This window comes from Myiozetetes cayanensis, unplaced genomic scaffold (genome assembly GCF_022539395.1).
Source record: "Myiozetetes cayanensis isolate MyiCay16 unplaced genomic scaffold, myiCay2020 scf4, whole genome shotgun sequence".
Lineage (NCBI taxonomy): Eukaryota > Metazoa > Chordata > Aves > Passeriformes > Tyrannidae > Myiozetetes > Myiozetetes cayanensis.
The window spans coordinates 23,176,633-23,200,438 of record NW_026087631.1 but is presented as its reverse complement, the minus strand read 5'-3'; the positions used below and the strand labels follow the sequence as shown (position 1 = coordinate 23,200,438).

The window sequence follows — 23,806 nt, the reverse complement described above, 5'->3', positions numbered from 1 at the left end:
ACCTGTATGTGTCTCTGTTTGCTTGTCTAATTGCTGTTCATGCAGAAAAATGCAGATGAATGCAGATGTTCATAATACAGTGAGTTTAGATGACTTTTTCTTATAAAAAAGATTCAGCAGATATTTTCAAAGCTAAAGTGAAGAAAAGGAGACATTTTGACAAAGACAAAAAGTATAAAGGTTGTATTTCTTTTTTCATTTGGATAAAAACATGAAACTTGAACAAAAATGTGAAGAACTTTCATATTGCAGGCTGTTTTGGGCACACTGGAATTTCAGCCAGGAGAAAGATACAAGTACATTACTGTTAACATCACTGATAATTCTATTCCTGAACTAGAAAAAACTTTTAAAGTGGAGCTGTTGAACCCAGAGGGAGGAGGTAAGGCACATGTGTCAATCCATTAGTAGTATTTACATCATCTCTACTAATCCATGAAAATCTAACCTTGTGTACTATTTCCATGTTATTTCTAAAGACAGACAGCCCCACATCTCCCAGAGAGCTGGAAATTTTTTAGGAAAGATCTGTTCTTCAGATATTTTGTTAATCATTGCTGTAAACCAGCAGATCTCAAACAGAGTGTATTATTACCATGTGTTAGATCATTCAAAGCCAATTGCTGCTTTTCGAGTTACATAATTTTGTACTTGGTATTGAGAATTAAAATAACGTAAAAATATATATTTTTTTTAATTAGTGGGTGTTTAAGGCTAAAAGCTTTTTATCTACGACTTTAGTGAAATTGGAGGAATTGCAATAAACTGGGTCATAACTGGTTTAGCTGGATTTAGAGCATTAGAAAATTGTGGAGTTTCTGATGCCTGGGAAGTTTAGCTAAGTTGGAGAGGTAGTTACTAGCTCTGTGGAAGAACAAGAGAAACATTCAGTTTAAATCCTACGATGAGAAATTTATCTCACAAGGGTTGGCAAGAATCAGAGCGCCTGTCACATAAAATCATTTATGCCTTACAGAATTTATTTCCATTGCAAAAGATTTTTGAGGAAGATAACAAAGCTGATTGGAGGAAAAGAAGTGATTTGAAACACTGACAGCCATAAAGTGACTTTTTAACTGATATTATTTTTCTAAGCAATTTAGAAACTTAAATGTGATGCCTTCTGGAAGTTAGATCATACTAACTTGAATGTGGTTGCAGTGTGGCACTATTGTGCTCTGTAGGGATTCTTTTGATAAAAAACTTCAGCTCATTCATGCTTGTGAGATATTTGATCGAGTAGTTGTTTTGTTAAATGAACTTTTTCCCTTTGATTTTTTTTTTTTTTTTTGGTCCAGAAAACTTACAGCTGACTTTTGTAATGTACTAGCAGATACCCTCTGGACACAAATCCACTTTTTGGTCTTGCCACCAACATTGCAACCACAAAACTTAGGGTATAAGCTTCATTAGTTTAGCTGCTGGTTTTTTTCAACTTTCTGATATGTTTTGGATTTGTGAGAAAATACTAGAATAAGAGAGTTGGACAGGCTTTAGCCACTACTTCCTCTGTCCCCCTTCCCCTCCCCCCCTTTCTGACTTCTCCATTGCAGACCATATTTAGGAGTGAGAAAGAAAGGACACAGAAGGAAATTAGAAAAAAAGAAAAAGAGAAAAGAAAGTTGTGTGTGTTTTCTTTCCTTCTGACCTTCCACTGCTGTTTCCAATTTCATAAATAAGAGATGGTATATTCAGTACTTTTTCTGGCTTTTATCAGAAATTCTGTATTCTTTCTTGTCCAAAATGGTACTTGTCTAGAATACTTCCCTCTCTTTTTGTATTGTCCAGAAATGTTTAATTACTTCAAATTACTTTCTGCTTTCTCTTTATTTATAAATATATATGTGTATATATCTGTATGTCTGTCACCTTAAAGTTGCTGAGCTCTTTAGAAATGATGGAAGTGGTAGTGGTGATGGGAACATGGATTTCTTCCTTTCAACTGTCCCTCAACATGGTAAGCATTTTCAGTTAATCCTATTTTTTATTTATAATTGTAATATCCATCATAAATTACTATGCTGTTACAACTTGTCATAGTACTTCTTTATGTACAGTTAGAGCTAATTAATTTAGATTTATCATGAAGTTTTGTCAAAAACATTCTTTTCCATTTTAATCTAGTTGTAATTTCAGTAGAAGTCAGTGTTTATTGTAAAGCAGAGAACAACAGGTTCTGTATCATCAAAAAATATATTATTTTTATAAAACGCAATATAGTAATTCCCAAAGCACCGTTTTCAAAAGTAAAGTAGGAAATTGTCAATTTGTTTGAGGAGCAAAAAGCAGAGGCACTTTTTAAATTGAACATAATTTTAAAGTTACCTGATTGTATGCCTTGATGCATTCTCTGTTGCCTGGCAAAAATACTCTTACAGAAAAGTAAGTTGTGTTAGATATTTTTAAGAAATAGTTCAGTTGTTTTTCATTTTTCCTCTTTAATTTCCTCAAGTTTCTGTTTGTCATGACATACAGAAAACAAAGATAATTTAATACTGACAAAAAAAATACTAGATGAAGAAATAACATGAAATCTGTGGGAATACCCTATGTATATAGGACTTCAAATTAAATCCTACAGAGCTGAAAATATTATATGAGCACCCAGTATGTAAATTGAGTAATTTATTCCCCTGTGACAGTGTGATTTTCAATTGTAAATATAAAGTATTTCAGTTCAAACTTGATGTTAAACCTGTGGTTTAGCCATTTTTTGGTACTTCCTATTTGGTTGGTTGTGCCAAGGTTATTTTTAATCTCTGAGTGAGAAGTTATCTCACCCAAGACAATATTTGTAGTAGTAGGATTTATCTGACTTGTTTTGGGTTTTTTCTTTGTTTTTCATTCCAACTTATGTTAGGATGAGACCTGCATTCATCTCGTCTTTCTGCTTACGCTGTGGTTTACTGTATAGCTCCCCACCATCCTAAATTCTCCTCCATTTTTGTTCGTTCAATCTGTAATTTTATTTCTGTCCTTACCTTAAAATAATGATTTTTTTTATTGCATAGTTGCATAGAAGGCCTACCAGGACTGCATTACTGAAAGTCAGTTCCTTTTCCATATGGAGAGTTATCAGGCATTTTTTTCTGTAGCTGTTTTCTTTCATGTAAGAAACTATACTCAGAAAAAGTAATCCTTTTGGGAACTTGCATTTAACAGCTAGTTTGGGAATTGCATCCCACATCCTTGTGACCATTGAGGCTTCTGATGATGCTCATGGTGTATTTGAGTTCAGTGCTGAGTCACTCTTGGTGAATGGAACTGAGCCCGAAGATGGAGAAAGCAACGTTGTGCTGCAGGTTAGAAAGCTTTGAGTCTCATATTATGGTGCAGTACTCTTCTCTCTGTTGTTACTGGTGTTCTGTGATAGTTTTGTCATAAGTCTGTGGGGTTTGCAACAAATTTATTGTGCGCATCTGTTTTTCCAGTTCATGCGGAGTTTGCTAATACATATCATTCTGCTTGAAGCTAAAGTAGTAATAATATCCACAGATTAAAATTGCTTTTCCTTGTTTACAATTGAATTACTACTATCTTAAAATAACAGTGTTGATGATAAAAATTATGTAGCAAAGCTGAGATAATAAGAACTGCAGGTTTTTAAAACACAGATTTATCTTTAACTCATCTTGTTCTTGTCTTTGCTTAATTGTCTTTCACACTTTTGTATTTTTCTTTCTCAAAGTACAAAAATATGCAAATCTTTATATTCTTCTCTTAGGTTGTGAGAACTCACGGGGCCTTATCGGAAGTGATGTTGCATTGGATCATAGTCTGTGATCTTACTGGAGACCTGGTCTCTACGGATGGGAATGTAACATTTAGTGTTGGCCAAGTGAGAACAAATATTACAGTACAGGTTTCTCCTGATGAAGTTCCTGAACTGGATAAGGTGTTTTCAGTTTTGATCATCAATGTCTCCAGTGGTCGTCTTGGAAATCGTACTAATGCAACATTAACTATTTTAGCTAATGATGATCCATATGGAGTCTTCATCTTCTCTGAGCAGAACAGACCGATAAAAGTTGAGGAAGAAACAAAAAATCTCTCTCTGACAATAATAAGGCGTGGTGGCCTCCTCGGTACAGTGATGGTGATGTACAGAACTATTGGCAGTGATGAAAAGTCACTTTTTCTTCCACCTGATGTTGTCAGAGCAATAGAAGGAAAAGACTATATACCCATTATAGGTTACGTGGTCTTCGCAACCAATGAAAGTGAGGCCACAATATCCTTGCCTATTTTAAATGATGATGATCCTGAGAGGTCAGAATCTGTTTTTGTGGAGCTAAGCAGTATTGTTTTGGTCGAGAAAATGCAGGATCGGACAAGTAAGTGTCTTACATAAAACCTGCAATTTATATTTAAAGTTAGTTTTTAATATTTAACAAGATAAATACAGTTAGATGAGGAACTCTTTACCTCTGCCAAACTCTATATAGTTAAGATATTTTGGAGTTACATTACTTGTGCTCTGTTAGCATTTATTTCCTTTGGCACAGTGTTCTACTACAATTGGATGAGCATTTTTTTTATCTCTTTTGCATTACCTTATCCAAGGTCTTTCAAACCAAGTGTGTTACAGTACTTTTTTGTACACTAATACCTGCTCATTAAGTGTTGTTTCTATAAAGTTCAGTATTAGGAAGTAACTTAACTAGTGTTGCTTATTGAAACACAAAAAAATCTTACAAAAACAGTGGTGTAGAATTACAGACGTGCTGCTTTCTTGGTGTAGACAGTTTTTATTTCATCTGTCATTCAGATAAATTCAGGTAAATTACAGATTCAGGTAAAAAAATCAGGTAAATTCAGATAAATTACAACCTAGTTCATGCTTCAAAGCTTCTTGGCATGTTTAATTGCTTTCCTTGTCCCCAGATTAATCTTGATGTTAAGAGCAACGTCAAATATAATTCCACTTGGAGTTGCAATCTTATTTACACTTCATCATAGCAAGAGTAAAAATGAAATTCTTCTGAACTGTATTGAGCTTACTATTGGTCCTATGGACAAATAAATAAAAAAATAAATTCATAGTACCCCATCTTTTAAAAAAATTATGGTTTATATGCTCCAGAGCATGTAGAATGTAATTCAAACAACAACATGTTGATATAATTATGCTTTGTCCAATTCTAGAAAAGAAAATTTTGATGAAAATTTTGATGGGAACTAACCCCTAAACTCACATGTATGTGTGTGAACTCTATACCATGGATAACAAGGATAGCAGGCATCCCCTAACTAGGTTTTCTTTACATTTCAGTTATAAATTCTCCTCGACTTGGATCAGTAGATGAGACAATAGCTCATGTAATTATCAACGCCAATGATGATGCATTTGGAACACTTCAGCTTTCAGCTGCAACTGTGCGAGTTGCTGAAAATTATGTTGGACCAATCATTAATGTGACCAGAACTGGGGGAATATTTTCAGATGTTTCTGTGAAATTTAAAGCTATGCCAATAACTGCAACAGCTGGTAAGAAAGGACAATATCAGAAGTAGCAGTCTGTGTTAAAGTTGAAAGAACAGTCAAAGCAAACTGTGTATTGAATGCTCTACTCAATGCTCTATTATCTAACAAATATGAAAAATAAAGTAGTCAGAGATTAACTGACTCTGATTAGCAAATATGAGTCCAAGCCCTATGAGAATGTTCATGCACTGTCTTTTAGAAAGCTCTGAGTCATCATCACGGGAGAATCTAAAAGACAAATGAGGGAAGGTGTGTTTGTTTACCTAGTAGCCCACCACCACTTAAACAAAAATATAAATAAAAAATACTATAGTAGTATAGCTACTATTTAGCTCTATGTACGTATTTAAACCCACTATTCATTGTTTAGGTGAGCTTACTGGGGAGAAAGTGAGAGCTGGGGATGCAGATGTAAAACAAATAGGAAAAAATCAATCAAAACTCAAGGCAACTTGAACTTCTGAAAATGGAAGGTAGACTTCTCCAGTTGGTCCCAGCTTTAGAGAAGGTACATAAAGAAAGGAGAAAACTTAGGAAGTCTGCAGGGTTAAGAGTGCTTACAGTTATAAATCACGTGCACTGCATTTCAGAGATGTCCAAAATTGAATAGGTAGATGATACATGCTCCACGAACTGGCATTTTGTTTTTATGTAAATTGTGTAGCTAGATTTAATGGCAAAGAATGCTTTCAATTAGTTTCCGAAGCGGAACTGTTATCTTGTGTATCACAGTTGTTCGTCTAGACAGTCTTAGAGACAAATTTGCCTAAAGTGACATCAGCACAAAAAATGTGTCCTTTACTGAAATCTACTTTGACAAAGGTGCTTCTGTTCACTTTTATCTCTTGGAAAGCCAGAGAGCAATTATAAATCAAAGACAGAAACATCTTGGTAGTGTGACCTTGTTAACAAGAGACAATAATGGACCTTTTGTAACTACCTCTTGTACCTCTTGGTCTAACAGTGCAAACTCTGTTTTCATCAAACCAAGTTTTATTTTGATCTATTGAGGTAAAAGGCAATGTGAAGTTACAAAAAAAAAAAAAAAAAACAAACAAACTTGTTTTGTCTGGGTCTGAAAATAAAGAAAAAAAGCATAAAAACACAGAGAAATGCATGTATAAGGAAAAAGAGAATATGGGTATTACTGATGGTGTTCTTCACTACACTGAACTATAATGCATTGATATTATGTGGCTTTTACTGTTTTGGGGTTTTTTCATCTACAAATCTAGGCGAGGACTACAGTGTAGCCTCATCAGATGTTGTCTTACTAGAAGGGGAAACAAGTAAAGCTGTGCCAATTTATATAATTAATGATATCAATCCTGAAGTTGAGGAGTCATTTTATGTTCAGCTGCTGAATCAAACAACAGGAGGAGCCTTGCTTGGATCTTTGACAAGGGCAGTCATAACTATTGAGGCTTCTGATGACCCATTTGGATCCTTTGGTAAATGAGTGCATATTTCCTTTCTTCTGTTAACACTTTTACTGTGGGTTTGTGGGTGAGCTGTTAATGGACAACTGAATAAAAACATTTGGAAGGGAAAATCTGGATTAAGACAGTAAAGGAAAAGATAGGATAAACTGAATTAAAACATGTAATTAAGAAGTAATGGTGCTTTAGTATGACAAAAAAATATTATATTGTCAGCTGATATGGCAAGCTTTTGGAATCTTCAAATGGAGATAGAGAAATTTCAGTGTACATTTCTTTTTTTAATGTATTCAAAGTGTTACATTTCTGTGATATGTTTAAGCCAAAATCTGCATTCTAATATCTGCTGCTTAAATACTTTGATATCTTTGTTTTACTAAATAATCAGCTAAAGCAGATTTAAAAAATGCTGAAAAAATCTGAAATTGAAAAATATGAAGAGAAATTAAATGACATTTTCTTATTTTCTGTCAAGTACTTTGGTTTTTCTTCTGCCTGTTGTTAATAAAAAGAACTGTGTATACATTCCAAAATAAGTTTCATTACGCAGGTTTTGAGAAGAGTTTTGGTGATGTCAAAAATTCAATCATTATTGTAGAAATCTATCTTTTTTGTTTGTTGTTTGATTTATAGTATATTTTTCTCTGTCTTTTCCTTTGGGTCACTCTTTTCTCCCTTCAGTACTCTACTTAGTTCTTGTTCTAGTAGAAGGAAAAAATAAATAATTCCAGGTGGATAATTAATTAACTTAATTCCTAAAAGCTAAAAGTTTAATACAAGGAAGATTTGGAGTGCATTAGCAATAGCATTGCCAGCAGGTTGAGGAAGGTGATCTTACCCTTCTATTCAGCCCTACTGAGGTCACATCTGCAGTGCTGTGTCCAACTCTGGGCTCCTCAGTACAAGTGAAACATGGAGCTCCAAGAGCAGATCCAGTGGAAGGCTACAGAGATGATTAAGGGACTGGAACATCTCTTACGAGGAAGGGCTGAGATTTAGGCCCCTGGAAAAGAGGCAACTGAGAGGGAACTCATCAATAAGTATCTGAAGGGAGGGTGTCAAGAGGATGGAGCCAGGCTTTTCTTGGTTGAATTAGGCTCTTCCCAGCAGTACCAAGCAACAGGACAAGAGGCAATGTACAGAAGATAATGTACAGGAAGTTCCACCTGAACATGAGGAAGAATTTCTTTGCTGTGCAGTAACTACACACTGGAACTCATTGCCCAGAGATGTTGTAGAGTTTCCCTCACTGTGGACATCCAAGAACTGTCTGGATGCAATCCTGTGCCATGCGCTCTAGGAGGACCCTGCTTGAGCAGGGATGTTGGACCAGATGACCCACTGTGGTCCCTTACAATCAGACCCAGCCTGTGATTGTGTGATTCTGTGACTTATACTTAATATATTCAACATTAAATTGTTTTGATATATTTCTTCAGTAAGTGACATGAAAGCTGGTAAGGAGTGTCCTTGCTGGGAAAAACCATGAAATTAGATTTTAAGAGCTTAGAACATTTCATGGTTAGACTCAAACAATTATTGTGTTGGAACAGACTGTTTTGATGAGGGCTTAGTTTTCCTGATAATTTTCTCTGTGAATGAAAATATGAATATTGAAAGTTTGCTTTTAAATTTAAACCTGATAAGAAGTGATTTACTTGTGCAAGTAAATGCAATCAAGTGAAATAAAACCAAGTACTCAAGGAACAGATATATTTACTTTCAATTTCGTTGTTAATGCACTCACATCTCTCTATGGCAAACTTCAGTTTTCCAGAATACCAAATTCACTGTGGAGGAGCCTGAATTTGGATCAGTAACCCTAAATCTGCCAATAATCCGCAATGCTGGGACACTGGGTAATGTTACTGTTCACTGGGCTGCCACCATTAATGGACATCCTGCTGATGAGGACTTGCAGTTTGCCAAGGGTAATATTACTTTTGCCCCTGGAGAAGCCATTCAGATGTTGCTGTTGGAAATCTTGGCTGATGATGTTCCAGAAGTAGAAGAAGTAAGTAAAGCGACTGGTCTTTCTTAAATAGTATTAGAGCTTTAACTTGTATAAGAAATGTGCACAAATCAAAACAAAGAATGTTCTTGCAAGAAGCTGCAGGATGCTCAGATATTGCTTTGCTTGTGATTATTTTTAGGAATAGCAAAAACTGTTTGGCTGCATTATTTATTTTTCTTTTTTTTCTTTTTGAGATTGTCCATGTAGAATTAACTCAGGCCTCCAATGGTGGTGCTATCGGGTTAGATAGCATGGCAAATATTGTGATTCCTGCCAATGATAATCCTTACGGCACAGTTTTCTTTCATCAATCCTCATATCGAATTCAGGAGCCACTAGAAAGAAATTTGCTTGCAAATATAACAGTCAGGAGAAGGTTTGTATAACGGTTACTGGTTTTGTATCACTTATTTTTTCTTTTTTTTTCACTTTTTTTTTTGCTGTAATTTCAATTGTCATGCTCTTGTATAAGTGTTTGCATCCATTTCTTGATCTGTCAGCCCAATTAATTTTTATTTCACATACATTGATTTTGAACTAGATGTCTACTCATTGGAAATCTGTATAAAGTACTTAAATGTAATACACATTTGTAGTGTAAATCCCGCGTACATAGTATACTCAGAGTTTCATTTTGCCAGTTTTATCATCAAACCATTTAAAGCTGCAAAGCAGCCTGTTCCTGTGATGTGAATTGGAGGACAAAGGGCATCAACCTTTATGTGGTGGAACACAAGAAAAGCGGAACATGTTTTTTGTATGCTTTATGATATCTCCTGAGGACACCTAGGAGGAATACTGACAATTGGACAGCACAGGGTTTTTCTTCCTTACCAGTCCTAAGACTAAGTTAATTCCTCAAAACAATGTTTGCACACATGTGCTTTTAAGACTGCTACTCAAGCTATAAATAATCAAACTTACTCTCCAAAAAAAAAGTTACATACCAGTTATTCTGCACTAGCTTCAAGGAAATCCACTTTAATTAGCTATTTCTAACTTTTCAGCAATTCAGAAAGGGTCCATTGGTTTTGTTCACTTTTATTCTTAACCGAGCAACATACAGAACATTAGACAGGCTTCACCAGCTAACATAACATTTTTATTTTAATGTCTTTTAGTGGGGGAAGGTTTGGTCAGCTGCAAATATTTTACAGCACTTCTGAGATTGACGTCTTAGCTCTTGCCGTTGAGCAAGGTGAGGATATCCTGGCCTATTATGAGTCTCCTGCACAAGGAATTCCTGACCAGCCATCCAAGACTGGAGTGAACGTGTCGGCAGCAAGTGACCCACTGTATGCCTGTGCAACTCAGTGCCTAAAAGAACAAGCATGTTCAGCCTTTACATTTTCCAGTGCCTCTGAGGTTCCTCTCTGCCTTTGGCTGGCAGCAGAGATCAGCTCATTAACTAACATGTCAGGATTATGGACCTACAAGAAAAACATCAGCAGTGCATCCACTCTGTTTAGCACACAGGCCATCGCTGGTAGTGATTATGAATCTGTCACAACACAGTGGACCATCATGCAAGAAGGAGAAGAGTTTGCAAACCTCACAGTTACCATACTCCCTGACAGCCTGCCAGAGCTGGATGAAAAATTTACTATATCCCTTTTGAAAGTTCAACTAATGAACATCTCAGCCAGCTTAAAAAATCAACCAACTATAGGACAGCCAAATACTTCCACTGTTATCATAATGATGAACGGGGATGCCTTTGGAGTGTTTAAGATCTACAGCGTAAGTCCCAATGCAACAGAGAAAGGTCTGTATATTGAAGTAGAAGAACGCCCTCAGACCAAGGTGCAGCTAATGATAGACAGGACAGAAGGCAGCCTGGGACAGGTGACAGTGGAATGGCGTGTTGTTGGTGGAACTGCTACCCCAGACTTGGATTTTGTGGGTGTTGGTGAGATTCTGGTGTTTGCTGAAGGTGAGGCAAGGTTTTGCAATAGCTTCTGTTGTATAAAAACAAAAGAAAAACAGAAAGAAACTAACAAACACACATACAAACTAAAAGGAAAACATAGATGAAAAATATTAATATTTAAGTGTTTTTAAAGAAATATTGCAGTGTGTAATGTAAAGATTACATTTTTACTAAATAAATATGGAATAATATTGCTGGAAGTAGTTCCTATATCAAAGATAATGCAAATGAGAATTGGACCTAACTGGTCTTTTGGCAATCTTCAGTCAGCACAGTATTAATTTTTAATGATATATCTTTTTTGATTCTGAGATTATATTGATTTTGTAGCATAACATAACAGGATAATTAAAAAAATTACAAAGAGGATGAACAAGTCTGTTGCAGGCATTACTTAAACACCGTGCAACATGACTGATGTATTTAATATTTTCAAAGTACGAGATGATTGAACAGTTATTTTGAAAACAGTTTACAGGAGTATAGTAAAAATTGTGGTGTTCATTTAGTTTGCTAAATCATCTGAACTCAAATGAGGGTGTGGTGGGTTTTAATCTAGGCCTTCCTTGGTTACCAGTTTGTAACCAAGGAAGAGGCAGTGTTCCCAGTATTCCATACAATTTTTACGTAAATCGGGGTATAAATAAGAAGGGAAGAGAGGCCTTCGCTCTCTTCTCTTCCGGCGAGGTTCAGGAACAGTGGGTCCCTGCGTTGGTCTCGCTTATCTAAGGCTGAGGCCTGCAGCGACTGCTGGTCTGCCGCATGGAGGATTGGAGAGTGCTGGCCGTGTGTGCCAATCCTGCTTTTCTAAGGGACGTGGTGAGATTGGTTTTACTAGTTATTTTACTAGTTCTCAGGTTTGATTGCGTGTATCTACTCTGTGTCCCTTCTTTCTCTCCTTTTGTTCCTTTTCCCCTTTCCCTATCCCTTCTGAGGGTGTTTGGATTCCTTTTTGCTGTGTACATAACATCTTAACTAAGATTTTTTATATAACTAGCTAGATTTTCGGGTTCTTCAATTTGCATAATTTTTTTCCTTTACCCTGGGGGAAGAAGGAAGGAGGAAGGAGCGGGGACTGCTGCTGAGTGTTCGGGCATTTAACAGGGAGCCAGGAGTGCATTCTGAAGCTGATATGTAACTTTGAAAGACAATACAGCAAAAAATAAGTGTGTCTTGTAAACTGATATTCTTATAGTCATGAGAATGGGTTATGCAGACACAGAGTAATAAGATTGCGTTGCAAATTATAATGGATTATATTTATGATATGTAATCATATATATGTATTATTTTATGTATATCAAATATGTAACTGATTGTGTTTGCTGTTTACATTACCATTCTCTGATATTCCAGAAGACAGGTAACTAACACAGTGACAGCCCACTTTAATGCATTCTCTGGTCCAGTAAATATATTCAAATTGAATGTACATACATCTGTATATCATTCATTAGAGAATTTATGCACTTGGTAATTTTTTTTACAAGCATTATATTCCCCTTTTCTAATTTATATATGAAATCCAGAGAACTTATAAAGCAAATAAAGAATTCTGTACATTCAGAAATTATGACTACATTGTTAATTTCTACATAGTATATTTTTAATTACATTGCCTAATATAGCTTTTCATTAGTAATCAAATAAATCTTCATAATGACATTCAGTAACTTCTAGACAGGTAAATAGATATTTTTCATGTCCATTTTTATATTATTTAAATATTTCCCAGTAGAGGAGGTTATTACATCATTTTAAAAGGTGATTTTCAGGTGAACACATAAGTACGTATATGTTATTCTCCTTGTAGGTGAAACAAAAAAGATGGTCACACTGACCATTTTAGATGATCCAGAGCCAGAGGATAATGAAAGCATCATAATCAGCCTGGTCCATACTGAAGGAGGAAGTAGGATTCTTCCCAGTTTCGACACTGTCACACTAATTATCCTGGCAAGTGACAACGTGGCAGGAATCATTAGCTTCCAGACGGCTGGAAGGTCTGTTATTGGTCGTGAAGGTGGGTCCTGTGTGTTGACCACACTCTGTTTATCATAAACTTTCATCTCTGTGCTTTCTGTTGATAATGACTCGGGAATTGTGTCACTGTTCAGAGCATGCCAGCAAGCAGAGAATAACCACATATATGGCATGCATTTCTTTGTATTTTTATTTTTTTTTTAATATATTTTTATTGTATTGTCTTTGTATTTTTAGCTCTTGCAAGCATTACACTTACATGAAATCTATGAAGGGATGAATACACCATTTCCAAAACCATTTTATATATCATCATCTGGTCTTTCCTTTTTTTCTGAATATTAGGGCTTTCTTCTACTGGTATAGCATATCTAAGCTCCTTTTAGTATTTCTTGTCTTTCTCATTTATACCATATTCCAGAAATTCCGATCCTACATACCACTTAGTAGTCTGAAGCAAATATCATCTATCACTGATTTACATCTAACTTTAAATCATCTAGAAGATATTCCCACAGAAAGATTAATGTCAAATCTGTCATCTTTCTGACTCAATAACCCACTGTTGTAAAATTTGTCTTTATGCTTTTTTATGGCATCTCATATAGCAGTGTGGCAATCTTGATGTCATTACTCAGTCATGGCTTTTGAGAAAGAACAATATTGATTGGATGTCTAGTGTCTACTAGTGCTTTGAGTGAGCATGTTGCGTGTTTGACCTAAGGATTTATGCAGTTCTGCATAGGGTAGTAGCAGTACTCATAGTGATTGCTTTCGCCAGCCTTTGCTGGAATCTCAGTGTGTTGAAGTCTCATATTTTTCTGGCTTGCAAACTGATGGGCAGGAAGACATAACAAAACAGAAATTTGCTGTACAGCAATGTGTGCATTGTATTTTCTGTTGGAAAAAGAATTCTGTGTCAAGAAGACATGGTCTGTTTTTTTTTTTTTCCTGAAATCAAAAGATGCTATATATCTTAGTTTAAGACTAATGCTGGGGTGGAGACTCCAATGAACTCCCACCCTTTCACTAGTACAGAGTGACAAAATGTGTGAAGATATAAATGAAAAATAACAATTTATTAACAAGAACTGTAGCAACAAACAGAACAGTTCAAACCAACAACAGAGAGAGATCACCTCTAGTGCCCACTACCTGTCCAACTGAAAACATGGCCAAAGATGGAGAGAGTTCTGGTTCCTTCCAGGCGGCATCTTACTCTTTCCCCCAGCCCCTAACAACAATGCTGGATAAAGGGAATAAAATACAAAACCTGCTTTAGCCACAACACCATAGCCTTTTGGTTTTTATTTAGATATGGTTTGTGTTAATTCTGTGCTAGTCTGTGCCCTGTTTCTGTCCTTTATTCCTCCACATTAGTGGTTCTGATTTACCTGCCAAGTCAGCTTCAGTCTGGTGGGGTAAGAGCCACTGTTAATGTGCACAAGGAATTAATACAAACCATTTCATTCCCAAAGGTTACAATGACCTGGGATAATTTCCACTGGTTAAATATTATTCGTAGCATTCTCTGGCTATAGTGCTGTAGTGTGGAAATTACTTGATTTCAATTTCTTCAGCTTGTGAAATATAGTGCATTGTATTATAGCAAAAAAGGACAACCAAACTAGTTCCCTTTGGTAAAGAAAAGGGAAAGAGCTAAGGCCCTTAAATAGTTTCAGTGCTTTTATTTAATTTTTGGTAACAATCCTTTTTGTTATGAAAGCAAAAGTTTTCAGACATAAATTCAAATATTATTGTCTTTTATATTTATTATTGAAAATTTCTGTCAAGCAAATCAGTATTCTTTTCATGCTGTGCATATTATTTATCACCTTACTGAGGGTAGCAGTAGCATTTTAGTACAGGCAGAGCATGCAACACTTGTTTGGCTATGACTGTATTAGGTGAAAACACACTGCAGTATCTTGAAAAGGGGAACAAGAGGAGGATGGATGGAGATTTTCTTCTTCTTCATTGATAAATGCAGATATATAAAGAAATATTTTAAATGGTGGAATATTGAAAAACAGAATAGTGAAATTAACCTTATAACACTTTCAATCTTCAGAACTTGATTAGAAGTTGTATTAGTATTTCTTACTGAGTAGGAATAACAAAGATTTGAAAAAAATCTGACTGAGAAACATGGGTCAGTAACTGACTACCTGTGGAAAAAATACTGTAATTATACTTGCACATTGCCATTTGACACTGGTTATCTCAGAAATTGTAGTAAATTATTATACAATATACATTACAACTTATAGAACATTAATTTTTTGCTTTTAAATACTTTAAAATTGTGATTTTTTTTTTCTGGATGTTTTCTAACACTTGATAACATTTTTAAGTTCAAACTCACATAAATGGGGCTTGCAGGTAATTACAAGTATTTTTCTGCTTGCACTGTGTAAAGTCAAAAGACACTGCAGACTTTAGGAACCTGTATATTCCTTGCCAGTTAGCTGCATTAGAAAACTGTGTTATAACTGAGTATACAGCATTTATTCTGTTGAGTAGTTCACAGACAAATGCTGCTCTTCTTTTTGTGCATGTTTTGATGGCACTTACTCATCTGTACCAGGTTCCTTATATTTTGGTAGTGCTTTCCAAGGGTGAACCAAAATCAGACCGTTTTTTTTGAGAGTGAACTAAAACCAGAGAAACCCAGGAGGAAAGAGTTTAGGTTTGTGGGGTTTTTGTTTCAGTGTTAAAAATGAATTTGTTATATAACTGCTATGAAGTTCATTATTAAAAATATTAAGGTATTTCAGAAAAAAAATATTTTAACTGTTATGGATGGTTTTGGCTTTTCATTTTAATAGTTGAATTGTAGGAGAGGAAACCCAAAATATTGCATCTTATAATTTGTTCCTAGGAGAACAACTACAATTTCATGTTGTACGAACTGCCCCAGGACTGGGAAATGTTACTGTTGAGTGGAAAATAGTTGGACATAATGTAAAACAAAATTTTGAAAACTATTCTGGAATACTCTTTTTTCCTGAGGTAAGTCCATAAGCAAATCTAGTGGCTACAAGAGAATATTTTAATTTGAAGTTAGCTGAGGAAACAAGTTTGCTTTTCTAGCAGTCTTTTTTTCTTTATGTGGTTATTTACTCACCCCTTTACTCCAGGAGTTCTAAAGTGCAGGGAGTTTATAGTTTTAGATAATTTAAGTTTATGTTTCTTTAAAGCATTGTTCAAAATACATGTGATACTGTGGTATTGCTTGAACTCTATAAACTAATGACTAACCATTTTATCAACAAAATAAATAGGGAACATTGAATACAACATTGTGTGTTCACTTGCTGGATGACTATATTCCTGAAGAAAAAGAAGAATACCGCATCATCCTGTACAACATCAAAACAGAAGGTAATGCACAACTACAGCCTGCTATATCATGAAACTGCCATTTAGCAGTGTAATACTTACCTACGTATTAATCAATTTGGAAGTGTAGGACTAAACATACTGCAAATGTTATAAACTATGCAAATTTTGTTCAAATTTTATCGAAACATCCTTGATGCCTCTTTGTATGTGTGTGTGTGTGTGTGTGTGTGTGTATATCCCACAGTGTCTTTGCATTTTTTGTTAACTTACTGTTTAATTAAGTGCTTATTTGCTTCTCTTTAACTGAATATAAACTTGAGCATACTAATACGTTCTGGATACAAGTACTGTGAAATAAGTGGATATTTTTATCTTTGAAAACAATCTTTTCATTTCAATCTGTCTTCCTGGTCTGTCTCTGAATTCCAGGATATTTTATTCTTCCATTCAAATTATAACAAGAGAAGAAGCATGAAACTGCATCCCTTCTGAAACACCTTTTGTTAAACTGGAATTAATATCTGAAAACCAAACTAATATGACATAGGTTGTGTTGCTGCTAGATGCCTTGCCGACTTGCATTAATAATTTGTTTACTCTAGTAATCCTTCAGGATAAGTACCTATTAATGTAATTATTCATCAAAGCAACACTGTTAGTAATTTCTTAATGAATGATTGAGATAATTTTAAGTTTTAGAATGAATTCCTAGGAAAACTTTCTCTTTCCTTTTACAATAGAATTAATTTAGGAAAGTTGATATTTAGCACTGGCCCCTTTTCTCATTTCTTAATACATGTTTATAACTCTATACTTAGTATGCATATAATTCTTGTGACTGAATATTCTTTTATTTGTTGTAGAATGTAATTATGTATACATTCCACATCATCTGTAAACTCTAGTGAGCAGTCATGTGTTTGGCTTGATATCATTTGCATTGTTACCAGCTGTCATTTGGATGTAATAATAGCAATAATATAATACTTTAGCTGCATAATGCTACATTAACTGTAGTCCATTTATTCTTTTGCAGGAGTTTCTTCTTCAGGTGCTGCCATTTTGGATAGTCAGGGATATGAAGCTGTTCTGACAGTAGAAGCTAGTGATGAACCACATGGAGTATTGAATTTTGCCTCTCCATCCAGGGTAGTTTTACTTCCAGAGGAAAACAAAACAGTTCAGCTTTTTATTAACAGAGAATTTGGATCTCTAGGTTTGTATAACAACTCCAAGAGAAGTTAAGTTTTGTTTCTGAAATTATTAGACAAATGCAAGCCGTGGCAGGGAGGCTTGGATACAGCTGATACTTTCAGAACTTCTAGGCCCTTAGTGCAGGCTTAGAAACTAAGTTTTAACTATAACTGGAGCCATAGCCCTCAATTTCACAGCAAGGGGTCTGTTGTGACATGTAACACAGCTAATTGGCTATTAGGATTGTACCTTTATGTCTGACAAATCTGTCTTGAAGTGTGACTCCAGAAGAAATAAAAAGCATGAGAAAAGGAGCTTGAATGGCATGATCATTCCCACATCTTTGCCTCTGAAATTCCAGAAGTTGACAACTTAGAAGTGTCCCATGGAAAAAGTTGCATTCATGCCACTGAATTCAGTTCTCTTCTGAGAATTCTGTATTCTTTTTTAATTCAATTTTTCCTTTTAAAATCAAATTGAGTGGTACTAACTTCCAGAAGTCAGTGATGTCCTGTGTGTAGAAATATTTACTTGTGTTAGGTGCCTGAGGATTTTAAGTTACATTGAGAGATAATGTGTAATCATTTTCTAGTTACATTTTTAGACTATATTTAAACATCTTTGATAATCTCTCCTAGTTTCTGTTATCTGTTTTGAAGTGAAGTGACCAGTTAAAACAAATATTCAAGATCTGGACACACCGGAAGATTTGTAGAGGCATTTTAATGATATTTCTATGTTTTCCCATTTATTTTTTAATATTAATCAGTATCTAAATTAACTTTTGAACACTACTAGGGAAACAAATACTTTATTCTAACTGTATATAGTAAATGTAAAATCTCTTAATTAAAGGTCATAATTATTTGTTAATACTAAGATTCTTTTATACCTTGTGTTATATATTTCATAAAGACTAGCTTTGAATTTCATCTTTTGTTTTATCTCCAGGATCACTTTCTTTAAATTTACAACTTAACTTACTCTGACAGATTAGTGAGACATGGCTTTTTTATTAAAAAAAAATAAATTATGTCTAACTTTTCCTCTTCGTAAAATTTGTCAGTGTTGCCCCCCTTTATTGAAGTCTTTGTCAGTCTTTTTGGTAAGGAAACTAGATTTCACACTGCCTTTAGAGCCTTTCTTAGATACCAGTTATTCCTGAAACGTTCTACTTCCCTTGGCACTGAACGTGATATTAATAATACATTAGAAGTCCCAGGTAGTACTTCAGCAATGTAATATTTTCAGTCCACAGCACCTCAGATGCCTGAATATATTTGGTCCTAATGCTTTCCAAGTTCTGTGGTGTTGAACACATCATCAAAGGCTGGCCTGAAAGCATGTTAAAAGCAATAAAAAAATTCTGTTGGCTCCAGATTACTCTTTTAATCCTTTTAGTTTGCAGTTAGACTTTTCATTTTGTCAAGAAGCATTTTATTTCCTTTCTTTTTCTATTCTGATGAGTATTATGTAAAAACTGAGAACAGTTGGGGTTTTTTGGTCATATTTTAAACAGGTGCTATCAATGTTACATATGCCACAGTTCCAGGATTGGTCACCTTAAGTAATCAGACAGAGGGGACCTTGGCTGAACCAGGAGCTGATTATGTAGCTGTTTCTGACTCACTAATTTTGGAAGAAGGAGAAACATCAGCTGCCATAAGTGTTACTATTCTAGAGGTAAATTCTATACCCTCTCACTCTATACACACAAAAGGAAAACTGTGGAACCTGAAACTTGCAACCTAAGTATTACTTAAAGCTATAGATTTTATTGTAATTTAGAAAGCCTATGTCTTAATGGTAAAATCACATAAGGATAAATAATAACAGAGAACAGTACTACCTATAATTAAATGAATTTAAGCTCTCTCATTAAGACTTTATTATCTGATATTCAGACCACTGTAATTCGTTGCTTGCTACAGGCTGTTACTTTATCAATGGTTGGAATTTATGCCTTTAAAATAGGGCAAAAATTTATTCACATGTCTAGTTCAGTGTCACCGCGGTCTTTTCCATGAAATAAAATTTCTTACTTTATAATTCATTCAAGATGATATGTTTTATATAAAAGTGTTGCAAGAAAACATTGCCATAATGGTAGAAACTTCTAGTGTGTTGCTTTTTGGCAACTTCTGTTACAGTTTCTTAAAGAAAATGAAAAGAGGATGTACTGGGTTTGTGTTTTCTAGGATGATGTGCCAGAAGTGCAAGAATTCTTCTTGGTTAATTTGACTTCAGTGGAACTTATTATGAACCATTCAACTTCTTCCCTACCTAGGCTGGGTAAAACAACTTCTACAGAATTATGTTTATTTTATATCAGTTGCAATCATGTTGTATTACTCTGGCATATTCTCATTATTCCACTTACTTGCCAACTATGCTAATATGTGACCAGGTTACCTGCAAGAAACATTGTAGAAAAAATATAGTCATTATTACGCTGACTACTTACTTTTTAAAGCCCCGCAAAATCTATAAGGAAATTTTCATAGAGGAGTTAGTTAGTAATTAGCAGTTGGAGAGCATAATTATCTCAAAAGTTGCATTGGCAGTCAGTTAATAGGATTTTAATTTCCAAGAACATACTGAAAATAAATTGTCTAAAAAATTCCTTCATGTGGCTCCTGTGCTCACTCTTTCAAAACCAGCTTTTTATTACTCTTTATCAGATTTACTTTTAGGAGTTACATTCTATGGTTTTGCTCTTCTTCCAGTGAACTTGTTGTTTGCTTAATTATATTCTCATTCTGCTTCTGAATTTGGTAACAGAGCTGCCACTGGCTTTAAAGGCAGTTGGGTTATCCTGTGGTACTAGAGAGTAATTATGCTGATTATTTCTAACATCTTCTATGACTCTTTTCCCTTCTCCTTTGCATGCATGTTGAAGTGACAGAGTTAACTCGATACAGACTGAAAGGTAACTTGCAAGACTGGTTACTGGTTTGTAGACACTGAGGTATGACTAGTTGAGTCTAAAATTTAAAACATAAGAAGGGTAACATTAAAATACAAAGGATTTTCTGAACTAAATTGTTCTGTACTTAGGGTGATCAGATAATAGTTTTAATCCATAAGGCAATAACTTGACCTTACTATAAAATGTCACAATGAGTTCTGTTATCAGACTATTTTCTAATCTTGTTCTCTCTGTTGATGTATTTTCTTTGTCATAATTGAGGATTATCAATTATCATAATTGAGGACCTTGTTGATGCAGTGAATTTCTTTAGGACATACAACAATCCGATACACCACAGAAAATATTTAACATAAGTCTAGGTGTCTTATATTAAAAAATTGGTGTCCTGCACATGATACTGGCATGTGCAATCAATTCTACACATCTGGAATATATTGTATATGCTGTTCCAGTCATGGCCATGTGAATGGAATATGTGGTGTAGGTCTGGGGTGTCTGTGATGTACAGTTAAACACATGGAACTTAAGTGACCTCTGTTTCTGATATGAGGCTTCACAGATATGGAGCAGAAACAGGAAACATAAAGACTGTTATGTTTTCATCATGCTCCTCTTTCTCCCATCTTCTAGAAAAGGTGAAAGAAAAAGCCTGACTAGTACAAAAGTCAAGGAATTAAGAAATGGGAAAATGATGAAAGAAAAACAAATAAACTTATTGGATAGATGAAAGACTCTAGCTTGAGTAGGAGTGGCAGGGGGGGCATCAGGGAAAGGGAAGCATGTCAGCCATGAAGGAAGAGGTCTACTGTTGAAAGTGAAGTATTACAGATCTTGGGTGAGCTGATCAGACTATGACACAAAAAGGAAAAGCAGTTTGGGAGTGAAGATGAAGGGTCTATATTCACTGACACTCCCTATGGATATCTAAACTTCAGTAAGATTTCTGATATGTAGAGGTGTTGCAACTGTTGGTGGTGTTAATCATTACCTCATAGTGTGAGGTTTGGATATGTGGCAGTGACATTTTATTTAGGTTTATCTGATTTAATAGAAATCTTCCGATTGGATCTAAAAATAGTGGATTTACTACAGATGTAGTGGAGCCGATTTGTTTTGTAGAAATTGTCATTCTTTCTTCATTTCTTTTTAAGTCTTATTAAAAGTAAATTGATGTAAATTGAGGTAATCATGTGATGCTGTTTGAACAAATTAAGGTACTATATTGAAAGTCAAGTTTATGAAGAGTCAAGTTCTCACTGTCATGTCCTGGTCCCTGAAACTGGTTGACATTTCTGGCATCAGTCTATTTTTCAGTATTTTCACAGGGCAATACATGAAATCATCTTTCAGGGTTACTGTGAAGATATGTTTTTACAAAGTAATAGAATGTTACAGTGCATAAACTACCTATAAGGAAATTAATAATTCTGTATTTGTAGCAGAATCTGAGGTGTGCGTCATTAAGGTTTATGATCAGGCACTGAAACATGAACAGGATATGAAATACTGGATCATTTATTATTCTTTCTTACTCATTTTCCCTTACATACTCAGAATGGTGTAGTCTGCAAAACATTAAATGTCATCATATTAAAAACACATAAGATGAATTAAGATTCCTTGACAAATCTTGCTTCTGGCAATTTCTAATTTTTCTGTGCTGTGGGTTTTTATTCTAAATTTTCTTTAGTCTTTTCTTCCTAAGCATTATCAAATGTAACAGTTGTAATTCAAGGCACTGTCTTGCAGTTCTAATGGTAAGGTAGTAAAAATAGATTTTCTTTAAGCCTTTCCAAATTATCTTGCCCATGACCTTTTTGTCATCCACAGTTTGGAAACAGAAAATTATGTATTTCTTCTATAAAATTAGTATAGTATATTTATATTAGTATATAAATTTCTGTTATACTTGAAAAAAATGAAAATGGACTTTATTGTTCTTTCATATTTGTCCTGTTTTCCATTTTAGATGTGGAAGGTTTAGCTTCTCAAATTATTATTGATGCTAATGATGGAGTAAGCGGAGTAGTTGAATGGGAAAGTACCAAGTAAGTCTTTAAAGAACTCCCTGTGTCAGTTAATGGTTGGAGTTGCTCAATCATTTTAATTTTCAGTTAACAGTAGAACTTCTATTAACAATAGGGTCCCATATTTGAAATGGCAACACATCATTCAGTTCAGTAGAACTGGAAAGTATAAGATAATTCCTATGCTGGAAACAAGCATTTACATTATGTTTACTCAGAAATCTTATGCTACCAAATAGTTATTTTCACTATTGTCCTTTAGTGTTGTGAACTTACGTCACTTCTGCAGCCTCCATCCAGTGCTCTAGCCTCTGCATCCATGTAAGCATACACACACACTGTCATCTACCAGATCTTTTTCTTTGATTTCCAAGAGCTGGGAAGAAGGCATCTGTGACCACAGACAGGCTTAATCTGCCACTAATAAGCAGGAAAAGGACAATGTCCTATAGTTTTAATTCTATTTACATAAGAAACAAAGATAAAAAGGTTGCATTAGACGTTGGTGATGATGCTGCTACTATAATGGTGCCTTTTTCTTATAAAGCAGAGGTGATGGTTTGAAGTGAAAATATAACAATTATCTACCATCTTATTCAGAAGAACATGCGCAGTGAGCATTGTCTTGGTTTTTGTTTTAGTTTTGAAGTTAATGAATCTCACGGGAATCTGACCATAATGGCATACCGAAACAAAGGATCTTACGGCAATGTGTCTGTATTTTTTTATGCCCAAAATTTGGAGGCACAGCTGGGTTTGGATTTTAGTGTGGCATCAAGGGTAAGAATTCTAAATCTAGTAATTTTTGTTGCTTCAACTTTCTCAAAAGAGTGTCCTCTTGTTTATTCTGCAGGATGATCACTAGTACAGCTAGATTTTTCAGCTTGTATCAGTTTCTTTTATCATCTAAATAGAATGAGATAGAATTAGTCATCTTATTTTACTCTTTCTTTCTTTTTTAGTACTGAAGCATTTTTAAATATAAGACACATTGTAAATTTCAAACATCTGTTTCAAATACAATTTTGCTTAGACAAGAGCATATAAGAGTCCATGTAAGTTTTAATATTTTTTACAACAGAACTCTCAAAGTGAATTACTCTTGCTTGTCCTCACTCTACAGTATGCTGAACTATTTTACTTCTATTTAAATCAGTTTTTAAGGGACATAGGTACTACAGCTCTTCTTGCCTCTTCTTTTCTTCCTAGCTAAGACAATTCTGCTTTGCCTTAGTTTAAAATTTCTCTGTGTATTAACAGCTGTTGAGTGTTCAATGCTTTCTGTGCTTCAATGCTAGACTCTTTTTTTTGCTGATGGAGAAAGGAATAAGTCAGTTGTTGTTACGATTTTTGATGATGATATTCCTGAAGGTGTTGAAAAGTTCCAGTTAATTCTAACAAATCCCTCTCTGGGCCTGGAATTAGGGAAGAACACAACAGGTAAAACTTAGTTTTGA

General features: G+C 34.8%; 1 protein-coding gene across 3 annotated transcripts in view; it reads left to right on the top strand.

The window, feature by feature from the left end:
• ADGRV1 (adhesion G protein-coupled receptor V1) overlaps nt 1-23,806 on the top strand; it is a 259,448-nt gene that overhangs the window by 61,415 nt on the left and 174,227 nt on the right. For all 3 annotated transcript variants that reach the window (XM_050328544.1, XM_050328545.1, XM_050328546.1), the window contains 18 exons: nt 253-382; nt 1,877-1,957; nt 3,163-3,302; nt 3,725-4,334; nt 5,273-5,488; nt 6,721-6,936; nt 8,694-8,938; nt 9,133-9,314; nt 10,060-10,871; nt 12,682-12,891; nt 15,733-15,863; nt 16,136-16,235; nt 17,233-17,412; nt 18,910-19,073; nt 19,589-19,682; nt 22,292-22,370; nt 22,991-23,129; nt 23,648-23,789. In XM_050328544.1, the coding sequence (XP_050184501.1) occupies nt 253-382; nt 1,877-1,957; nt 3,163-3,302; nt 3,725-4,334; nt 5,273-5,488; nt 6,721-6,936; nt 8,694-8,938; nt 9,133-9,314; nt 10,060-10,871; nt 12,682-12,891; nt 15,733-15,863; nt 16,136-16,235; nt 17,233-17,412; nt 18,910-19,073; nt 19,589-19,682; nt 22,292-22,370; nt 22,991-23,129; nt 23,648-23,789 (3,871 nt within the window). The remainder of the gene's footprint in view (nt 1-252; nt 383-1,876; nt 1,958-3,162; nt 3,303-3,724; nt 4,335-5,272; nt 5,489-6,720; nt 6,937-8,693; nt 8,939-9,132; nt 9,315-10,059; nt 10,872-12,681; nt 12,892-15,732; nt 15,864-16,135; nt 16,236-17,232; nt 17,413-18,909; nt 19,074-19,588; nt 19,683-22,291; nt 22,371-22,990; nt 23,130-23,647; nt 23,790-23,806) is intronic.